Source organism: Alexandromys fortis, unplaced genomic scaffold (genome assembly GCF_014885135.2).
Source record: "Alexandromys fortis isolate MF-2015 unplaced genomic scaffold, M_Fortis_MF-2015_v1.1 scaffold_52, whole genome shotgun sequence".
Classification (NCBI taxonomy): Eukaryota; Metazoa; Chordata; class Mammalia; order Rodentia; family Cricetidae; genus Alexandromys; species Alexandromys fortis.
In genome coordinates this window covers 5,145,886-5,158,977 of record NW_026067929.1, presented here as the reverse complement: position 1 = coordinate 5,158,977, position 13,092 = coordinate 5,145,886, and the positions used below count along the sequence as shown (strand labels likewise).

Below are 13,092 nucleotides of genomic sequence, written 5' to 3'. Positions count from 1 at the left end.
AAACCCCAACTCAGCTGAGATCCGCATACATTCCAACTGCTGCCTACAGAAATGGATGCAGAACCACAACCAATGTCAGCTCAGCATAGTTAAAAATCATGCAGGAGTCCAAGTCCCATTACTCTCCGCCGGCAAAGCATCCAGAACTAGGGCAATTATCTAGTCTGTGAGCTCCCCAGGGACCCAGGCAGCGTCGGCACCTTCATTTAGATCTCCTACAGACCCACGTGTCTAACATGGTGGCTGATCAGTTGCTCTGAGTCAAGAGCTTGGGGCTCAGCCACCTCCCCACCCTGCAGGCCCACATCAGCCTCGTGGCTGGAAGACCACCTCCCTAGCTCACCTGCTAAAAGCCTTAGTCCCACCATACATTAAAGAATACCAGTCTTGGGAAAGTGGCAATTACTCGGAACTGGAATTCAGGAGGAACTCATTAGCTAGAGCACAATTTATAAACTAGGAAAATGGAAAGGGGGCAGTAAAAATGCCACTGCAAAAATAGATGACACATTAAACCTTAATTAATTGCATGTCACTTTAAAAGGGAACAAACTGCGAAATTAAAACTTTAATGAACACTGCATGAAAGAGACATTTTTCAAAGGCTAATGAAAAATGAAAGGAAATGCTGTCCGGAGCTTAGCCGTCTTCCTCCTACCTTTTAACATGATCAGAAAACAAACGCTGTAAATCAAGATGAGCCAGTTCTACTAGAGCAACCCCGGACCCTGAGTCACCAGGCTCCATGTTAGTGACCTGCTTCCTCGGGAAACTGCTGCTAAGGGTAACAGCAGCTAAACTATGAGTGATGATACAGCTGTCCCTGACCTCCACAAGGGACTGGACCCCAGACCCCCCACTGGATACCAAATTCTGAGGTGGCTCAGGTCCCACATATAAAATGGCACATTTGCATAGAACCTATGCACATCAGCCTATATACCGATACACTGAAACATCTTCTGATTACCCATAATCCTAACTCAATACAAATGTTATCTATCATTGCTACACTGTGTTTAGGGGATGGTAACAAAAGAGGTCTGACCAAAGTGTGTGTGTGTGTGTGTGTGTGTGTGTGTGTGTGTGTGTGTGTGTGTTCTATCACAGCCAGATGAACCCACAGATATAGACTCTAAGACGTGGAGCTGGAAGAATTGTTGCAGTACTGAGGATTGAACCTAGGACCTTGCACATACCAGGCAAATGCTCTATCAACCTAAAAGATGATTCACACTTTACAATTGATACCTTTTTCAAAGAGTAACAGGAACTTGGGAAATGCTGCTGGACCCATCTCCTTACAGTGGCTCACCTGAGTTCCACTCCTAGCCAGCATCATTTCACCCACTGAACAAAACTGGAGACATGACTTGGGCTCTCACTCTGGTGGCTACTGGCTGCTATGCTCTATGCTGTAAGTTACCTGTACAAAATGCTCTACTACACTCAAAGCATTATACTCAAATATACTCACAACATCATGATTGGTCTAACCTAGGCTTGCTCAATGTTGAAAGTACTGGAAATTTTGGCCAGTTACTTCTTTGTTATGGGGTTAGCCTGCGCACTGTGGGAACTCTAATAACACCTCTGCTCTCTGACTAAAGGATGCCAGTAGCAGCCCAGTTGCTGTGACAGTCAAACTCTTCTTTGGCCATTGCCACATATCTCCTAGGAGACAACGTTGCCCATCTCAGAATCACCGGTCCAGCCTAAGGACTATGGTCCTGTTTCCCAGCCAGCCATCCTCCTGTGGCCCAGTACCCAGGAGTGATCAGTAAGCCTTAATGAGTTTTTTGCCTCCTGCTGCTGTTGATTTTTTACCTGAAACAGACCAGGAGCCCAGAGGTCTGGTGACTCCCACAGAAACAAGGTGTCAAATGGGGCTGGCAAGATGGTAGGGTGGATAAAGTGTTTTACCACATGATCATGAAGACCTGAATGGATTCCCAGCCCATGTAAAAAGCCAGGCACTGGGCATGTTGGAGAGCACCTAGAATCCCAGTGCTGGGGAGGCAGAGACAGGGGGATCCCTGGAGCTCATGACTAATCAAGCTAAATCAGAGAGCTCCAAGTTCAGCAAGAAACCAAGCTCAAAAAGCAAGGTGGAGAGCAAAAGAAGACACTAAACACCAACCTCTTACCTCCACACAATTCACATGTATGCACATCCATGCACCAGTGCACACACACGTGAACACACACACCAATGTGCACACATCGTGAACACACACACCAGTGTACACATGCATGAACACATACACCAACGTACACACATACATACATACACACATGTATGACAAGACTAAGGAGAACTGGTAGACAAAAGAAAAGAAGCAGGGTCTGTGATGTCATGGAACCCAGGTCAACCCTGGGTAGGATCTGCTGACCCATGGCTTCTACTGAGCTGAGAGAAACCGATATCTGCCTTCTTTAAATCATTCCCAGGATGGGATATTTTGTTACTGGGACCATCAAAAGCAAGCACTATGGAGAACAGATGGGCCTTCTATCGCTAAGTCTCAGGAACACTCTCCCCTGGGAGGCATGAAGACCCAGGCCCAGAGGGCCAATGAGAGGGAGATGGAGCAGGAAGCAGGAATGTGCCACTTCCTCTTTCCTTTTCTGTCCCAGTAGCTATCCTCCATGTTATCTGTCCTACAAAACCCAGCTGAGGCCTCCCTCCTGGCTCTGCAGACCAGTCCTTGACATCATTGCCAAAGCGCCTGCTCTAACCTATAACTTAGGCCCTGAAAGTCCAGTCAATTGTGACGCAAGGGCCACCTTCAAACACGGGGATGGCAAGTCTCCCGTGACACTCAGCAAGTGGGGACCCGGCACTATCAGGAGATCAGCCGGAGGATACACCGCACAGCTTCCCCGGGCCTTCAGCTGTCATTCCTGGGGGGTCAGAGCCTCTCAGAGTCCAGGCTGCCATCCAGTGGCCCACAAGGGGACCATCGCTCTCGCCTCCCTCCCCTCCCTCCCCACAGTTGCCTCTTCCTAAGGTCACATTCTCCAAAAACTACCAATGCAGAGTCCCTGCTAGTGGGCACCTTCCAGGCTCATAACTTGAACAGAAAATGTCTGTCTTCCATAAACTGAAAGCAACTTCTGTGTTGACACAAATCGCCTGGTTTTTGAGAAACAAGCCACGAGGGTTTGTCTAAGAGGGAAGCACACACACACAAGGACTATTGTCCGCAGTATGCTCCTCACCTCCCTTTCCATCTGTTTGGTTCCCAAGAACCACAGGGGGATGCTAGGCTTCACATTCTTCCTCCGAGGCTGCAGCAATTACATCACACTTCAGGAATAAAGTGAACTCTGTTAAGCGGGTCTGGAGCCTGGCAACCTCCATCGGGGGAAGGAATCACATCGTTGACACAGCTCCTTGGAGCCACTTACAGAAATAGACCTGTCACTTCGATGCATTAATATTCCAGCGGGTTAACAAGGTGCCGCATGTCCCTTTCGATGCTTATCAGAATGGCTGACATTATCAGGAAGCCTGTCCAAAACAGCCACCCGGTCGGTTTGCAGAATTGGCTGCATCTGTCATTAAATTCAGAGTTCCGATAATCCCAACATTATTTTATCCTACCTGACAATGCAGATAAGGGCTGCCGTGTGCCTGTGTGTTGTCGACTGTGGAGAAAGCTAAAGGGTTTAGGAGGTCAGCCAATTCAATCATTCATCATTCTAGGAGAAGTGGTTACAACTGAACGTGATAAAATTGCAAGCCAGAAACTCAAATCTGGTGATAAAAGCACTCAGGAACCAAAAAATCCTGCATTCTAAAAAAAAAAATAGAATGAGATACATGTGTTTTACATTAGTATGTAGTATTGTACGTGCCTTTTAAAAAAATCATAGGCTGATTCTGTAGTCTGCGTCTGAGTCACTGTCCTCCGCTGTACTTAAAGGCATTCTACGCACAGCCAACTGGTACCCAGGAATATCTCCATTTTCCTAATACTACTGTACTTAAATGGTAATAAGAAATCAAAATAGTGGCGAGTATTTGAAAATATCCCAGCAGGCATCCTTACCGCTGTCTAACAAACCCAGGGAGGCCATCCGCTCGCACACTGGTTTCCTTTAAAATACATCTCCTCTAAAAGGAAAGCTCAGCTCAGCTCAGCTTCCTGATAATTATAAGCTAAGACAGGTGCGAACTGGAACATTCCAGAGGCTAAGCGCTCCCCTTCAGGAGCACCCTAAGGGAGGTGGACTCCAGAGTGAGCGGGCCAAGGAGGAGGACAGCGTCCAAGGACAGGAAGGTCTCTTTTTTTTTTTTTTTAATTTATCATATCCCACTTTAGTTAATTGTATCTGTGGCTCTTTGTGGGAGACAACCACATCCCTGGGGGGTCATCTGGCAATATTCGTAAGCATTTTTGGGGTGTCCCAGCTGGAGGGTGCTCCAGTCATCTGGTAAATGGAAGCCCTACACTGGCAAGATGGGCCCCACAAGGACTGAGCTGTTCCATGTGTCACTGGTGTCAAGACGTTACGTTCTTCTTAGCACGGACACCTCATCCCAGGATGATTTTCAAAGAGAAAACTATGCTCTGTTTTTCATTCATTCACAAGCAACTCCTGATTGTGTAAATGTACCAACAATGAAAGCTGATTGTACCCAGCATGTATTACAGCTTCCTCCAAGCTAGGCACCCTGTCCTCATGTGAACAAAATCCCACCTACAACTTCCTGTGATGCGGCTGCCATCAGGCCTCTGTCATCGGCTAAGGCCAGGAGAGGTAGGAGACAGGTCCACGCGCAGGTAAGCAGCAGGCTGCACAGGAAGCTGCACTCCTGGGCTCTGGGCTCGTTTCTGCTGTGCTGGACACAATGCCGCCAACAGCGAGCGAGGTGCACTCCTGACAATTATTCTAGACTTCAGTGGAGGGGAGAAGCTCACGGTGGTTGTGGAGATCAATGGGGAAGAGTTAAGTTTAGAGACCTTATGTCAAATCTGTAAGCAAACAGCAGGCAGGGGTGGAAAGAGCAATGTTAACATCAAGCCTGAAATGGCCTCATCTTCCAGAGGCTGTGGAAGGCGTTTCTGAGAAACTTTAAAGGCTGCAGCTGAGCCTGAAACTGCAGGACAGCTAAGAAGAAATGACAGGAATAGTGAGTGACTTTACTTCCTGACAAAAGAGAATTGATAGTCCATATTAATTAATTGGGGGAAATGCACTTGATGAGATTGACACCCTAACTTTTGGGCTGAAGAACATAAAATCATTAAAGATCTCCATCTAGCTATAACTAGATCTTGACCCAGTGAAAACGGACAAAGCTTTCTTCCAGCACAATAGCCTCAGATAATCACCATTTAATTAGAAATGACTACTTCTCGTTGAAATGGGACAGGAGGACCCTACCTCTGCTGACCCTGATATCTAGCTTTTAAAAATTAAACTCAGTTGAACAAAAGGCACAGTCGGTGGGATTCATTTTAAAATACCCTTTAACATGGATGTATTTATCAAATGTGTATATGCACATACATGCACACATGCCAAGCTTGCATGTGGACGTCAAAGAACAACTTGCAGGAACTGGTTCTCTTCCACCATATGGGTCCTAGGATCTAATCAGTCCCAGGAGTCAATCCTAATTATGATTTTTTTTTTCCAAGAGCATTTTCTATCTTCTAAGCTTCTTTTGTTGTTCATTAAATCTGGGGTGTTTTTCTTGAAGTATTTTCTAAGACATAGATTAAAGCAGGAGGAAAGAAAATCCAAGGTTGTGAGGCCCACAACTGCAGGCTAAGCACAAGGATGAGGTGGAAAGATGCTGTACAATGCACAACAACTGGCAAAGACCGGATGGAACAGAGGACACGAGGCCCGCATGTGCGAGCCAGCCAGCCAGGGACACAGAACAGAAATAGGGCGTTCATGGGAAGGACCAATGTCTAGACCATTGTCACCACCCTTGGGTAACTAGGATCAGAGGAGACTTGTGATCTGACCTTGGTGTCCTCAAAAGCTCTCAGGCTGGGACTTTGTACCCACTGTGAAGGTGTTAAGAGCTGGGAACGTCAGGACATTTCCTGTTCTGAGAGTGAGGGCCCACAAGCGGGATCCGTGCCCTTTGGAAAGAATCTTATGGGGGACAGCTTGACCCTGCTATGTGAAGACACAAGGACTGGATTCCTCGCAGACATCAAATCTGCTGGTGCCTTGATGTCAGGCTTCCCAGCCTCTAGAACTGAGAACAGCACATGGATACTGTTAATAAGCCCCGGCTCTTCAGGACCGGCTACACCCGGTGCAGAAAACAAAGATTATTTAAAACAACCACATTAAGTAACAGCAGCACCCTCTGCGGTGTTAGATGTTGGTTCTGAACCCACTATTATATTTGGGCTTTACGTTCCTTTTTTTCCTCAATTAATTCTCAATGACACCTGCTTGTGTTGACCTGCCATGATCTTTTTCAGGTTCAAGTCAGGAGCAGGGCTGAAGAGATCAGGCATAAGGACTTTCACATGGCGGGTTTATCAAGCGTCTACGAAGTGCTATCATATTCTGTCTCAGGGAGAAGGGAGAGAAAGATGAGGGCAGGGAAGTCTTCGGGGAGTCAAGGACAGGTGGCGTAAGGGTACATTCTTGCTGATCCAGCTTATGGCCTAAGGATAGCCCCATGGAGGTTCTGCAGGAGCAGCCCCTCCCAACCCGTCCCCACCACTTGGGTCATCTTCCTTGGGACACAGGTGAGGCCAGAAGGAACATTTCTTTCTATGTACACGCGTGTTCCGGTGCATACACACACATGCACATAAGGAGGTATGCACGTGGAGGCCCAATGGACGTCAGGAATCCGCATCCTGGAGCACCTCCGTTCAGCTAGTCTAGTGAGCCAGCTTGTTCCTGAGATTCCCTTCCTGTCTTCATCTCCCCAGTGTGGAATCCCAATCCCAGTGCTCAGGCACATGGCGCATCGCTCTACCCACTGAGCTATCCGCCCAGCCCCCAGAATATCCACTCTCAAGGAATAAACCTGAGCACAGTTAGAGAGCCAATAGGCAGACTGGGGAGGGAAGATTTCAGCAGGGAGCGGGGGGGGGGGGGGGGGGGGGGGGGGGGGGGGGGGGGGGGGGGGGGGGGGGGGGTTTCAGGAAATGGCCAGGGCTATGGTCAGCCCTCATTGGCCAGCCCTGACATCATTTACTTTGGACTACTCTTCTGTCGCTGTTTCTGTGAGGTCTATTTAAGACGCATTCTTTCAAGGAGCTCCCTTGGTGCATCACAAGCCTAGAGACCGCACTGGACAGGCGGACCTTACCTGCCAACATCAGGGCTCGCACACATTCCGTTCGGCCCTGCATGGCCGCTTTCATGAGGGCTGTGAAGCCGAATATGTTCCGCCTCTCTAGGTCCAGACCAGGGTAATAATTCAGCAAGTAGTTGGTGATGGTGGCATGCCCTGAAAAAGAATTAGACACGCATGTAGATCCCCTCGCACAGGACAATGTATACTGCAGGCCGCTGTCACACTGTGCAAACTCAATCCTTGGAGTGGGCCCGTTACCAACTTAAAGTTAAAACAAACAAGCACATAAACCAGAGTTCTGATTCTTAGGAAGCTGGGCTACAGCTTACCACCAAGCTCAGCCACAGGGTGAAACAGTGGGTCACCACCTTGCTGACGTAACAAAGCCAACAAGACCCAGGCTGTGGCTCCAGCCTACCTAGCACACAGGTTCCAACTTGGGATGGTGCTTTTAGTCACTTGGCCTCCTCTGTGCAAGGGGGTCAGGATGAAGCTGGGGTCACGAGACCACAGTAACGCAATGGCTCTAAAGTCGGTGGAGTAGCAGACGACCTTCGATCTCATTAGCTTGTGTCCCGCGTGAACTCTTGTCACACAACAGTCGGACTTAGACCGGTCTCAGTGAAACGAATTGCCATTTGTTTTGGTCTTTTTCTATCAAAGCGTGACACTGTGCGTCAGTCACAATTTGCAGCAGGTGCTGTTTGTGTACACACACACACACACACACACACACACACACCCTTGGCAACTTGAATGGGCAGGGAGAAGAAAACAAAATCTAGAGCCAACTGCCCATTGTACGGATATTTTATGTATATTGTGTTAAGGTCAGAAAATCCAACATGGGGAGCAGCTCTGACTGCAGTCTGGAGCTCTGATGGCCCAAGAGTCACTCCCCTGCCCCAGGCTTTTCCAGAAGAGAGAACAGCACCTCTGCCACTCCGATGGCTGTGTTCAGTAGAAACTAAAGATGGGCCTGGCGCTTCCCAGACAGCATAAACATTAACTGTTCCTCCGTCTTGAAAGTCAGGGCAAGTAGATACGGAGGCGTGGGAGAGGTGCTGCTTTAATCCCCCAGGAAGACCTGACAAGCAAAGAACAAGTGAGGTGTGTGTGTGTTTGTGTGTGCGCTCATGTATGCACGTGTATTTATATTAAACACATAGTTTACACTGAAACCTGGCTTGTCTAACCCAACTCATACATTACAGGAGTTGGTTCCATCTCAAGAGCAGGCTCGCCACAGAGACTCCCTACCTCCCCACAGTGAACCTCACCCTGCCCATGAAAAGGGGACAAGTGGTGCCCAACATAACTGTGAGGTCACCACTATACTCAAGGAAGCTTGCAGGCAGGGGTGGCACACACCTTTATTCCCAAAACTCTGGAAGCAGAGGCAAGGTGGATCACTGAGAGTTCGAGGCCAGCCTACAAGGGCTAGTTCCAGGACAGTCACCAAAGCTACACAGAGAAACCCTGTCTCGAAATATAAACAAACACACAAAACAAAACAAAACAAAAAAAAAAACAGGCAATTTTTTGTAGAGCTCAATAAAAATCAATAAAAAAGAAAAGAAAAGGGAAAAAAAAAGCTTGCTCTAAAACAAAGACACCCCGAACTACACGAGATCATCTAAAAAAGAAACAGAGCCAGGCAGTGGTGTTGGCTCACTTTTAATCCCAATACTTGGGATCACATGCCTTTAATCCCAGCAGTAGAAAGGTAGAGACAGGAGTGATAAAGGCTGGGTGGAGAGAGGAATGTAGGATGGGAGGAGACAGGAGCTCAGATGCAGTCTGAGGACACGATGGCCCCTTTGGTCTGAGCACTGGTAGAGGTAAGAACTGGTGGCTGACCGCTCTGCTTCTCTGTTCCTTCAGCTTTCACCCCTACATCTGACTCTGGGATTTTAATATAAAGACCAATTAGGACTCATGCAGCATTCACCTGGTACTGGCACCCCTCAAACTCTGTCAGAATCCTCCTGACAGCTCTCCAGCGACCCCTTGTGGTCCGTTCTGATACTTGACACACACACACACACACACACACACACACCCAGCACTGACCACTGCCCCCTCCCTCATTCACGGAACTGTCTCCCATGAGTACTCCAGGATCTCCCTCTGACCTCTCTGCTCTTCCTGCTCCTGAGACGATGGAGAGGCCCTCTCCTCATCCACACGGTCCTGCCATCAGCCCCACGCTCCGTGCACTCGGTTATTATCCCCAAATCTCCAACTCGCCCACATCTACTTCTGTCCTTTCTTAGTTTCGCACCTAAATATCTGTCTACCGGATATTTATCCTGGGTGTCCCACGTCTAAGCCAAACCCGTTGCATCACATCCCAAACACCTTCCCTCCCGGCCCACTCCTCTCCCGCAGCACGCCTTCCGTGATGGATAGCACTAGATATCTAAGCCAGGAGTCTGGGCTTCAATCCCAAACCTTCCCCATCTCCCACGTGCCACCAGTCAGCAATTCTGCCAATCCCCCCCTCTTCCCTGTCTCCCAACATGTCCCATCCTAGCTTCTCTGTGCCCGTGTCTACCCACTGATCTGGGCTACACTCTTTCCTCTGTCTGCAGCCACTCCTCTGACTGGCCGGCCTGGCTTCCCTGCCGCCCCTCCTCCACCTATAGCACGTGCGGTCCAGGAAGAAGCCTCTCTGACCACAGTAGCCACTCAGAACCCTCGGAGGCTTGTGCCCCTCGGACAACAGTTCACCTCTGTGGTGAGCATCTCTTCTTCACCCTCTGTCCCCCAACCGCAGCCCCCCTTCCCCGCCCGGTGACCTCGCAGATCTCCTTTGTGTTATGGCTTGGGTTCTTTCCCAAGCTTTTTTACACACACACACGTGTGCACACACTCAGGTGCTGCATTGAGCACACTCTCCTCATACTTCTACTCTCACTTCCCCCACCCCTCCCCCATTCTGTTAGCTCCCTTTGTTCCCTTAAGAGCACTGGTTCCCAACCTTCCTGAAGCTGCGACCCTCATGTCGTGCTAACTGACCCCCCAACCGTAATATTATTCTATTGCTTACTTCATAACTGCACATCTGTTACTGTTATAGACGTGTAACGTGATTACCCATTAGCAGGATCCCTGATAGTCGACCCCTGTGAGGTCTCGACCCCCAAGTTGAGAACCGCTGTTGTTTATTTCTGCTTTGGTGCTGTGGGTGTGTGCATGGCCGTGTAGCTGCTATGCAGAACAAGGAGTCACGACTGAGAAATGCATACGAGATTTGTCTTTCTGGAAATTTGACTCCGGTCGTATCCATTTTCCTACAAAAATATAACTTCCTCTTTATGGCTGAAAAAAGTCTATTATGTACATATACCGCGTTTCTTTATACAGCCCAGTTGCTAGATGCCTGGGTTTGGTGTACAACTTCGCTACTGTGAATAGTGGAACCATGGATGCTGATATACAAGCATCTCTGGGTGTCTACAGCTCCTCTGCTAAGCCCTCAGGAACTCTCTAACCTGTTGTCTCTGTATACGCCCCCCCCCACACACACACACAACACCCAGCCTCCCTTCGCCTGGCTACCTGCTGGACCATCCTTCCCAACACTCCTTCTGCCCTGGGTTTGCAACAGGACTTGAACTCACTGGTGTCAAGGTGAGCCACAGCCCTCCAACTGGCTGCAAACTCCAGGCTCAGTGAGTATCTATCCAAGAAGGTCAGAACATGCCCACTTCTCCCTCGGGAGGCGCTCCCTTGTCAGACACTTCATGGTCATCAAGCCACGAGCCCCATCATTTAAGATTAAATGGCCACCACCATAATTAATCACCGTCTCATTCAACATTGTCACAAGCACCAATTGTGGCTGAGTCTTGCTGTCACTAAGAACAGGGGCAGGTGAAAAATGTCTTCCTTTATTCAAGGCTGCTTTCGAAAAGGAAAAGGCTGTTAGAGAGTCTGGGTGGTGCGTCGTCTTGTCTGGTTTGACTCACTGTAGTTCTCCACAGCAAGCCAGTAGAGGGAGCTGTTGGCTTTGGAAACGCAGCCTCCTAGCCGGACAGGGATTCCCTGGGAACCCCTACCATAAACGGGGAGATACCAGAGCTGGGGCAGCAGGGGCTGGAGGAAGACAAGCCTCCTGTCCCGAATGTTTTCCAAGGTACAAGAGGAGAGCAGCGTAGCTGGGACTGCTATGCCTGACTGCCCTCGGGCACAGGGACAGTGTGCCACGGGTATGAAAGCTGGGTTTACAGGAAGCGGCAGGGCAGGGCTAGGAAAGCAAAGGCTTGCCAAAATTCTAATCTGTTCTTTAAAACAATAGAAGAGAGAAAGAGTAGAGAGGAAGGAGGTAAAACAAGACCCTGACGACTGGAGGTGATAGGAGGATTATTTTAAAAGGAAGGGCTAGCCTGTATTCACACGCTTGCACGCACGAACACACATAGACACACCATTTAAAAATAAAAGGAGGCCTGGAGGGATGGCTCAGCCGTTAAAGGCTAGGCTCACAACCAAAAATATAAGAGTTCGGTTCCCAGCACCCACAGCTGTCCCTCCAGGTACAAAAAAAAAAAAAAAAAAAAAGATACTTGGAAATTCTCAAGTGTTTTAGGTATCCAGTTGTATGGCAAGAAATGGGGATGAAAACCAGGTGCATGTCACAGTGTCAGCAATCTCTGGTCCTGCTGTGGTGGGAGGAAGGCAAGCAGGGCTGTGTCAGGCTCATGGCTCCATTTTATAGAGATAATCCCTGCTCTGTGAGTGAGAAAACAGACCAGGGTAGGGAAAGACTTGGCAAATACCTAGTCCCTTCCCCTTGACCACCCTTGCTTCTAGGACTCCACCCATGGGCCGTGGTGGACAGACAGGGACAGAGCAAGAGCGGACAGAGAAGTGGATGGAGGGAGGGTGAGGAGATGACGGTGGGTACATNAAAAAAAAAAAAAAAAAAAAAAAAAAAAAGAAAAAATAATAATAAAAGGAAATCTGCTTTTTAAATGGGGCTGGAAAGATGCTGGATGATCAAGAGTATGTACTGCTCTTGTAGAGGCTCCAGGGTTGGTCCCAAGCTCCTGTATCGAGTGGTTCTCAATCACTGTAACTCCAGTTCCAGGGAAATATAATGTGTGTCTCTGGCCTCCATGGGTACCTGGACTTGTAAGCACATTATTACACACACACACAATTTAAAAATAAACCTGTTTTACAAATGAAGCGTCTGGCACAGTGGAACAAGCCTGAAGTTTTGCTAGGACAGTTGTTAAGTCGAAGGTCAGCTGGGGCAATGTAGTGGGACCATGTCTCAAAGGAACAAGAGGGCTGTGGACATGGCTCAGTGACCTCCAGCTGTTCCTCAGTTCTCCCCTCCTAAGGGCATGGGGAGCTGGAGAAACAGCTCCGTGTTAAGAGAACTCTGCTCTCCAGAAAACCTAAGTTTGGCCCCCAGCACCCACATCAGGCAGCTCTCAAAGGCCACCATGCCACTTGGTCATTTCTTTTCTATGGCTGTGGTAAAATGCCCTGACAAAAGGAAATTTGGGGGGGGGGGGAGTGTTTATTCAGCTGACAATTCCGGGTCACAAACCATCACTGAGGGGAAACTGAGGCAGGAATTCAAGCAGCTAGTCACATCACACCCACAGTCAAGAGCACAAAGTTAGAGCCATCTGAGAGGAGGGAAGCTCCCTTCCATGGCCTCTGCATCAGCTCCTGCCTCCAGGTTCCTACCCTGTTTGAGTTCCTGTCCTGACTTCTTTCTGTGATGAACAGTGTTGTGGAAGTGTAGGCCAAAGAAACCCTTTCCTCCCCAAGTTGTTTTG

At 48.7% G+C, this 13,092-nt stretch overlaps 1 protein-coding gene across 2 annotated transcripts in view; it reads right to left on the bottom strand.

Moving 5' to 3' along the window:
* The window catches only part of Ankrd33b (ankyrin repeat domain 33B), a 64,908-nt gene that overhangs the window by 6,250 nt on the left and 45,566 nt on the right, over window positions 1-13,092 (bottom strand). For both annotated transcript variants that reach the window (XM_050144741.1, XM_050144742.1), the window contains exon 3: window positions 7,304-7,444. In XM_050144741.1, the coding sequence (XP_050000698.1) occupies window positions 7,304-7,444 (141 nt within the window). The remainder of the gene's footprint in view (window positions 1-7,303; window positions 7,445-13,092) is intronic.